Source organism: Larimichthys crocea, chromosome XXIII (assembly GCF_000972845.2).
Source record: "Larimichthys crocea isolate SSNF chromosome XXIII, L_crocea_2.0, whole genome shotgun sequence".
Classification (NCBI taxonomy): domain Eukaryota; kingdom Metazoa; phylum Chordata; class Actinopteri; family Sciaenidae; genus Larimichthys; species Larimichthys crocea.
Window position 1 is genome coordinate 10,247,954 of NC_040033.1, and position 9,782 is coordinate 10,257,735.

Here is a 9,782-nt window from a genome sequence, read left to right on the forward strand (position 1 = left end):
CAGGAGAGTATGAGTGACATGCAGAGAGACCAGTTCTGCAGCTCTGATGGCATCGGAAGAAAGCCTGACAGGCAAACACACACACACGGCATTATTCCTTTTCCCCATGTTTTAATTCTTTGGGAGTAACATGATGAACGTATTGGACAGCAGAGCATCAGAGTCTGACTCTTACACATTCACACAGCAAAGTACACGACACTGCACAGCGTGAAACACAACCATGAAAACGAAAAAAAAAAAGAAAGAACAACAAAGCCTTCACGTCAAAAATGCTGGCAATAAATAGACTGATCTTATTAAATTTATATTCAATACTCTTCTGTACAGATGGTTTATGAATTACATTACATCAACCAAACAATCCTCTTTTAGGAAGAGCAACACGGCTACACAGAAATTATGTAAACAGAGAAAGGAAGAAACGCGGGGGAAGAGATCCCTCTGTCATACACACACATTAAATCCACACACACATGCACGATCAGTGACCATGCAGAGGATCCAGAGTATGCCGATATGGGGCAACGAAAAATAATGAATACAGTACATCTTTCTCTTTTCCCCTCCACATGAAAAATGAGTACGCACACACACACACTCGCACAACCACTCACAAAAAAGGAGCACAGGGGAGCACGTGGGTTTTTTTTTTTTTTTTTCTTCAGGGGGGGGAAATACGAGGAGATGGAATGTGATTCTGCAGTGGAGGGCTCAGAGATGAAAAACCGGAAAGGTTGTGAGAGGTGGGAGCCTATTCTTCCAATGTGCGGAAGGCGTTCTGCATGTCCTCCACGAGTTGAGCGTATTCGGCCTTGATCTTAGCCTCGCCGTCCTTCACTGGGTCCTGTAACAACAAAGAAATACAATCTTACAAACGTAAAGAGAGAACAGGAGGCTTAAGCAAACTGTGCGTGATCTGTGGTGCTTGAGCTTTGGCAGTCATCCTCAAAGTGTTATACAGATGCCGCCGCCGCCTCCTGGAACAATGTACAGACTTTATCGCCAGAGCTGATTGCTTTTGGACACTCTTTGTTTACTTCTAAATATATTGCTTTCACCTTGTTTTGTTGCTTTTGAATCACACTTCTTAACTGGATCTCGCCTATACTCTCTTGTAGCACGCAAACAAGTTTTTTTAAGCCTGTTCGGTGCTCTAACAATGTTTTTATGTTATCCTTTCAGCTGAAACCTCACGCAGCAGTAAGTAAAGTAAAGACCTCCTACCACACTTAACAAATATACTGTATGTTGATAAAGCAAAAGTCAAATATTTAAACAGTGGCTCTCTTTGGTTTTTCTTTGATTAGGAGTCTTTTGCCATTCTGTGACCCTGAGGACCACACACACACACACACACACACCTTGAATTTCATTGAGCTGATCCTGTAGAGGATTTCTCCCATGTGCTCTCTGATCATGGCCCAAGTGATCTTGTTGTCACTCTGAGCTGTGGTCTCCACTGCGTGTCGTGCCATGTCGTAGAAGGAAATCATGTTGGAGAGAATGCCCACTGTCTTATAGAAGGGACAGAACCTGAGGGAGGGGAAGTCAGATAAAGAAATGATCAGTAATCAGTAGATTAGATGTGTAATCTCCTATTTCACCTTCACTTTCTCTCTGATTAGTGACCGAGTGGGACTAAAAGTGAGCGAGCGCACGTTGTGTTTGACGGTACCTGTCATACGGAGTGTAACCGTTCTGCTGCAGGAAGTCGTCTTTGAGCAGTTTAGCCACCTCCAGGGTGATTTTATCTGTTTCCGCCAGCGATGCCTGTTTAAAAAATAAATTAAAATTAACTTCTTAATCTGAACAAGTAGACTAAATTTGTGTTTCTGACTGCACACAAAAGGGGAAAAAAAAGGAAGAATTAAATTAAAGTTTAGGCTGAATTACCTTTCCGACGAGCTGCACGATCTCAGCCAGGTCCTCCTCCTCCTGCAGGATCTCCTTGGCCTTGGTACGCAGGGGCACAAACTCAGGGAAGTGCTTGTCGTAATACTCATCCAGAGCACGAGTGTATTTGCTGTAGCTGATCAGCCAGTTCACAGAGGGGAAGTGCTTCCTCTGAGCCAGCTTCTTATCCAGACCCCAGAACACCTGAGAGCAAATAACAAAAGTGAAGAACTAAGCACCTTTAAATAAACAAAGCTAAATAAAACGAGGGCTCTGAATTTGATCATTTACCTGTACAATGCCAAGAGTAGCTGAGGTAACAGGGTCAGAGAAGTCACCACCAGGAGGCGATACACTGAGAAAAGAACAAACATTTTAATTAGTTATGTTATAAACCAACAGCCCTGAGAAGACGTGCAGGGTAATGTCTCCCTCTAGTGGAGAAAATAAAGCTGTACTCACGCTCCCACAATACTGACACTGCCCTCCCTCTCAGGGTTGCCCAGACACTTCACCCTTCCAGCACGCTCATAGAAGGAGGCGAGACGGGCGCCCAGGTAGGCTGGATAACCGCTGTCTGTGGGCAGATACAGAAAACAAATGTTACACACAGGCACACTGGTTTTAAACTTTCCACTAGATTACACAAGAGAGGTTGAAGAATTGCACCACTGTATTGACTTCCTCATTTAGGAGTTTCTAATTATTTTCCTGATTAAATCTCTTAATGGTTTAGAGTGTAACCATCCAAAGATATTCAGTTTATCCTCAAAGACACAGAAAACCAATGTGTAAAATAAAAAAAAAATAATTTCCCCACTGAGGGAAGTTAATTATCTTCTTTTAAAAAGATAAAGAGAAATCCACAAAAAAACACATAATCTAAACTCTGACCAGAACTTTCTTCGGGATCTTTCTTTAGTTTAAATAATACAGAATAATTTCTTCTGTAGTCTTGTGAGCATTTTCTGTTAGTGCAAGCAGAAGCTTGCGTTAGTTTTGTGAAATTCACAGATTTAGTAGATTCTTGCTTCCTTTTTATGAAGTAGATACTGATCATAACAAAAGAACTGATTTATAGAAAAGGATTTTCTCACTTCCTGTAAATCCAGAGATTAGATTTTTTGTTAAGTAGTGCTAGAAACACAGTCTGAATCTGTCTGTAGCTCTCCTGATAATCTCCAGGAGACTCCAAACTTACCAGCAGGCATCTCAGCCAGACGACCAGAAATCTCCCTGAGAGCCTCGGCCCAACGGGAGGTAGAGTCGGCCATCATGCTCACGTTGTATCCCATGTCTCTGAAGTACTCGGACAGCGTGATTCCTGATAAAAAAAATAAATGGAGTCAGCGTGTAATCACAGGAGAGAGATCTTTTTTTAAGATATTCCTGGGAGTTTTGTTGACATACCTGTGTAGATGGAGGCTTCTCTGGCAGCTACGGGCATGTTGGAGGTGTTGGCCACCAGCGCTGTTCTCTTCATAATGCTCTCCGTCTTTCCATCCACCTCCATAGTCAGCTGTTGGCCAGACAAAACTGTCAGAACACACATCAAAAGTCACCCTAGTTGCCATACAACATCATTGCCGTTGCTACCCACCTCGGGGAAGTCTCGCAGTACTTCTGACATCTCGTTACCGCGCTCTCCGCAGCCTACGTAGATGATGACGTCACTGTTGGAGTACTTGGACAGGGACTGTGAGATGACAGTCTTTCCACATCCAAAGGCTCCTGGGATGGCTGTGGTTCCTCCCTGCACGCATCTTTACAAAGGAGAAAGTCCAGAAACTCAGGAAAGGTTCAGCATGTCTTGAGTGGAAAAGGTTAAAAAGAGGATGTGGGACTCACGGGAAAAGGGCGTCCAGCACCCTCTGTCCGGTCAGCAGTGGGTGATTAGCGGGCAGCTTCTCTGTGACGGGTCGCACTTGTCTGACGGGCCACACCTGCACCATGGTGAACTTCTCCTTCACCCCCTCAAACTCCAGCTCCATCACCACGTCCTGACAGAAACACACACACATACCATCAACACAAAGCAACATCCAACAGTCACTTCACCAGCTGTAGCTGGAGGCGTGGTGGACTCACGTTGACGTCGTAGTTTCCAGGTGGAGCCACGTAGGTCACAGTGCCTCTGTTTCTGGGAGGCAGCATGATCTTGTGCTTGATGAGGGAGTTCTCAAACACCATACCGTAGATGTCTCCCCCTGTGATGTGACTGCCAACCTAACAGGATTATAAGTAAAGGTGTTAATTCATTGATGATTTTCACACGTGTCAGGCTAAAGGTTTAAAAATCTGCACAGACACACACCCGCAGGCTTTTGCTGGGATTAAACTCCCACTTGAGGTCTCGGTTGAGGGCTCCGATGTTCACGCCTCTGGGGATGTAGATGCTCTGCGTGAGGTCGTTGATGTCCTTTAGTGGTCGCTGGATACCATCAAAGATGGACCCCATGATTCCTGGACCCAACTCCACAGAGAGAGGTTTTCCCGTCCGCAGCACAGGATCTCCAACGCACACACCAGCTTTATCGAAGCTCAGGAAAAAAAAGAGTTTTGACGAGAATGCGAGGACATTTGATACATAGAGAAGTAGAATTAAGATTTCAGGAGACCAGTGGAGTAAATCCATTGTTGAATCTTACACTTCAAGATGTTACATATATTAACCTGGTCCAAATTAAAGCTTGACAAAGTATTCCCAAAACCTTTCAGGAGATGTCATAATTATTAGGAAAGTCAGATTTAGACCCTTTGACCAAGATCAAGCTGCCTTCTTATCAATACACTTTTCTCAGTTTAGTTTTAAATGTATACGCTTAATTATGAACTTTGATTTTAAAAGTATTATTTGCTGATATGGGTTAGAACACATTGATATATTGTCCATTTCAGATTTTGCAGAGCTGTGTTTTCCGTGCTGTACTATGTTAATTTATTCTTCAATATCAGGTGTCACTCTTGCCTCCCTTGTGTTTTGTTTTGCCTCCGTATGAATCAATATGATTCTCGAAAAAGAAAGTACACCTTACAGCAGACACACAGTGGATCAATCTGAAAGCACAGACAGTTAAGTGGTCCAAAGGATACATGTCTCCTCGTAGACCTGGATGGTGGCCATGTCTCCCTCCAGCCTGATGATCTCTCCCACCAGCTCACTGTGGCCGACACGGACCAGCTCATACATGGCTGCTCCCGCCATGGCTGTAGCTGTCACCACTGCGAAAAACAAACAAGGTGAATGCAGTTCACCAGACTGAATGCAGTTTAACTGCCCTCTTTCTTTCTTTGTTTGTGCAGTGTGTGCACATGCAGATTACTCTCATTTTAAAAAAAGGCTTCTGTAGTAAAAGTGTTTGATAGTGATGATGCACGTGCGGTACCAACCTGGTCCGGAGACTCCATGAACGTATCCAAACTGGCTCTCTCTCTCCTCATCCCTGATCTTGGGCAGCTTGGACATGTCCATCTTCACAGGTTTATTTGTCTGACTGAAAGAATAACAGAGTAATGGTCACTTTTAACCACATAATTCCTGCGTCTGCACTTTTAATTATTCAAAACTTTTTTTTAGCAGCTGTGGACAAGAGTGCTTTGATTACCGTTGTTAGAATTAATTACGTTTGAGACCACTGAGTGTTACCAAACTGTTTCAGAACCCGGGCCAACATTGACCTGATTAATATGAAGAAATCTCTCTTTTTTAAAATCACAGTGAAGCAACTAATGCCTCAGGCTGGATTCAAACACAACGGACAGTAAGCGTACGCAGGAGGAAGCATCACTTTTTGTCACTCTCGGCAAAGGAATGATATTTAACAACCAACCCAAGGTGAATTTTCTCAAAGTAAGATGCGGGAAAAAATGTTTGATAACTGATAGAAAATTAAAAGAGATTATTGTCAGAATCCACTAATTCACAGACAAATATTTGCCTGGCCCTGTGCTGGTACCCCGATAGAGGTACCTCCTTTATTACAGTAACCATGGAAACCGCCAGGGAAATACAGCAACATCACAGCAGCTCACGACTCTATATTTTCTCAGCATCAACTGATGCTGATCTAGGCCACCTCCCCTCCTCGTCTCCTTCTCCTTCCTTGGCGGCACGCGCTTCAGGTCCAGTAGTACAGTCAGTATATGACGCATCAGGCTAACATTAGAGGGGAATCCCACAGAGCAGCACATTTCTCTGTTTTCTCTTCATGTACAGACAGTACATGTATGTAAACACGGGATGCACCTTTTTCATACAGACACAGATGTCTGCCTCAAATTCAAAATCACTGTCTGCTGGACTCCACTCGGCTGAAGGCAAGATTAACACAAGCTGTCATCAGTCGTGACATAAACCCATCCCCACAGAGCTCTGACTGCAGATGCTCTTCTTCACACACACACCAGCTTTTTCTGCTTTATACTGCAGGCATCGGCCATCGCTCAAACATGCTCATACTTCTGAAACGCAGTGCCTCATCTGTCATCCTCTATCTGACAATAACACCGCACCATACATCCATGCCCTTTCTTGTCCTTCTCACTGATGTGCAGATCCTTCCTGTTTACGCTAGGCTGCTTAAGCCCATCTGACCAGCTCCATAGCAGCTCCACCAACGGGTCCATGCAGGAATTACAAGAATGACACCTCACACGGCTAAAAACACACACATCTCTCTTGCTTTTAACGTCTTCATGAGCCTGATGAATGGCCCTCACAGAGCCGCATACAGTGGGATGATAAGCTCCATTGTTCTAATGATTGATTTAAAGATCACTGCTTGATTGATTGATTGATTACAACTCTACAAATTAAAAGCAGAATTACATGTTTTAAAAAAAGAAGGGAAAAAAAGCATTTTATGACACACGAGATTTGTTACAAGCCTCTTTACGAGCAGTTAAGGTTCAAATTCTTTAGTCATAATCCTGCCTACAACAGACATGACACTTGATCATATGATCCGGGGCACATGACTGCCTGGTCTAGCTGTAAGGAAGTGGAAAACTAGCATGGTGCAAAACTGGGAAGTACAAATCAAATGACTGTGTGTGGAAACATTGGAGAAACTGGACGTCCCCCCAACTCCTGACTATGATCCTTCAAAAAAAAACATAAAAAAAGAAATGTGCATGAGGCTTAGTAAAGATAATTATTACACTAATGACCTTTTAGATGTTATGCTGCCTGATTTCTGATGGGCAGTAAAAAGAAAAAGGTCAAAATAGCACAATAAAAGTGTAAGATAAGGGGGGGAACATATCTAAGATGTGCCTGTGTTATATTTTCTCTAACATTTGGCTCATTGCTGGATAATTTGAGCTGTTACAATGCTGAGAAAACGCATGCAGGTGCTGCTGTCTGTGCAGAAATCAGCTCAGAAATGTTGCATGTAAGTGGAAAAACATCCTGACACACTGGTGTTAATTGCAACCTCCCTTTGAATACAGGTAAGATGATCGCCTTGAAACTCAAGTTGAATGTTTTAAAAATGGAGAAATCCATAAAAATAAATAAAAATAATGGAAGATTTAAAAGGCATGAATAAAAGTAGGTAGGCTGTGTCATCTTATGATGACCGAGGCTCCGTGCCATCGCTTTGAAACTGATCTCAGAGCAGGTTATTCGGCTTGGTAGCATTGCTGCTGCAGCTACAGCAGAGATAATCTCTAATCCGGTGGATAGTTTATGAAACAAACATGAGTTTCACACTCAATCACACCTTTTTATTTTAATATTAACGGTAAAACGGGTGAGCTAGCTCTGGATTATTCGGTGTTATGAAAACGATAGCGAGCCTGGTCTCTCGGCCTGGTTTGCAAATCGCTCTACGCGTTTCTGACGCAGCGTAGCAACTGAATTATTTCATCAAACGACACAAAACAGTCAGTCAATGATGTCGAAACCGTGTAGCGACGTTAAACAAGAGTGTAATAGTTACCGTCTGGTTGTGAAGTGGTGGTTTACTGTCTTGCCTCGAGAGAGAAACGATGGTTGCTGCGATGCGTGACAGCAGACTGAGATCAGCTGACTTCATTCACTCGCTTTTTACTGCTGGGCCCCTGCAACTGCCGCCATTTTGGATCCGCCCCCCAGCCGAGACTCCATCCGGGGGCCGGCGCAAAGATCTTCAAGTCGTGAGCGTTTTAGAGATCGATCTCTCCAGACCAGTGTTCGTCTGTGCAAGGTGTGCATGCATACATAACTGCAATATCATATAATATGTACACATGTATAAATATGTGTATATACACAAGATATGATATGATATATTATATCATTATATATATATATAATTCACAATAATGCATTAAGACTATCAGCAACTGCATCTATGAGTTAAGTCAAGTCATCTTTATTGTCAATGCTGCTATGTGTACAGTACATAGAGAGAACTGAAAGTGCGCCAGCATAAAAACATGAAATAAAAATATAAGTAAATATATATATATATTATATATTAGATAATATATATATATATATATATATATATATTAAAATAAAAATAGTAAATCTAAACAAATATACACAAGCTAAAAGACATCCGTGTGGCAATATGGCACAGTATAACAAAATTATCATTATAAATATAAATATATGTATGGCAGTATGGACAGAATTTACAGTATACACAGTGAGGTCTATCAAAAATGAAATATGTAACAGTTGGCTGTACATGAGATTGCATCAGACATTTTAAATGAGTTATTATATGTGTTATAAATAGGAATGCTGTGACTAAAATATTACCCTTACCAGTATATATAAACAACTCTTACATCTGTGGACAGAATAAAGATCTGGTGGTATTGCAAAGGATGCTGAAAAAATATGGTTTATACAGCTGATTGTATTATGTACATGTTACAGTTTATACGGTTTGCACAGTTTACATATAAAAAGGATAATCATTTCTAATTTACATATTATTGCACAGGGAGTGTTGCTGACACTGTGTGTCTGACTTTGAGTGTAACAAACTGTTCTTGTCTAAATACACTTTTAATAACGTTTCCCTTTGTACGTCATGCTCACATAGTGCACTGTCCCTAATAAATCAGCATTTAATGTACTTAAAGTGAATAGAACAGGAGCCAGCAGCTACTTTTGCTCATATACTGTACTTCTCATAGGTAATGTTTAGACCTAATATTGCATACTAGAATATAGTTGTCACGACCTTGTCACTTGTACAGTGTAAAGAACGTTCATACATATTTTTCATATATTATTTTAGTAATTTTAGTTTGTTTTTATTACTGATTTTTTTTAAGTATTGTATTTTACTTCCTAGCTTATTTCTATTTTTTATGTGTAGTGTTTTTATGTTATTGTGCTCTAATGCCGAGTTAACCGGTTCCTCTGGTCCAACACGTTTCATTGTATTGTTGACACTGTGATTATCTGCATATGACAAATAAACCGGAAGCTTGAACTTGAGCGACCACGGCCACGACCAAGAGCTTGTGGCGCTTATCTCTTACAAGCTAAATATCTTTGCAGCTTTGAGCCAAAATGGAGGCGCAACTGCAAACTGCTGTGTTAATTATTTACTCTCTCTCTCTCTCTCTCTCTCTCTCGCTCTCTCTCTCTCTCTCTCTCTCTCTCTCTCTCTCAAAACAAAATCAAAATGATGTTATATATTTTTAATAATAATTTTTAATACCTTTCTAAAGATCTAAAGCGGACTGGTTATGTGTATTTGTTTTGTGTATGTGTATTTGTGGGTAGTTTTGTTTTTGTTTTGTTTTTTTACTTTGTTTTTGTGAGATTACATTAAAACACATTTACTTTTGTTTTTTGTTTCATTTTTCTCAAAACTACAAAATAAATAAATAAATAAATAAATAAAATGAAAGTAGTTGTAACGCGCATAAATGCATGG

The 9,782-nt window shown here is 41.2% G+C and overlaps 1 protein-coding gene across 1 annotated transcript; it reads right to left on the reverse strand.

Moving 5' to 3' along the window:
• Positions 1–91: 91 nt before the first annotated feature.
• Positions 92–7,992, reverse strand: atp6v1ab (ATPase H+ transporting V1 subunit Ab). Its single transcript, XM_019273662.2, has 15 exons — positions 7,839–7,992; positions 5,287–5,390; positions 4,990–5,118; positions 4,211–4,425; positions 3,985–4,122; positions 3,745–3,896; positions 3,497–3,659; positions 3,307–3,415; positions 3,098–3,220; positions 2,359–2,473; positions 2,188–2,251; positions 1,897–2,100; positions 1,679–1,773; positions 1,365–1,536; positions 92–847 (listed from the first exon to the last, which is right to left on the reverse strand). Exons 2-15 carry the CDS (start codon positions 5,366–5,368, stop codon positions 755–757), a joined length of 1,854 nt encoding a protein of 617 aa, XP_019129207.1. The 5' UTR covers positions 5,369–5,390; positions 7,839–7,992; the 3' UTR covers positions 92–754.
• Positions 7,993–9,782: the final 1,790 nt, after the last annotated feature.

Coding starts and splice junctions, on each gene's coding strand:
- atp6v1ab (XM_019273662.2), bottom strand. CDS start 5,368: ATGGACATGTCCAAGCTGCCCAAGATCAGGGATGAGGAGAGAGAGAGC. Junction 3,660..3,744: donor GTGCTGGACGCCCTTTTCCC/GTGAGTCCCACA, acceptor TCCTTTGTAAAG/ATGCGTGCAGGGAGGAACCA. Junction 3,416..3,496: donor TACTGCGAGACTTCCCCGAG/GTGGGTAGCAAC, acceptor TCTGGCCAACAG/CTGACTATGGAGGTGGATGG.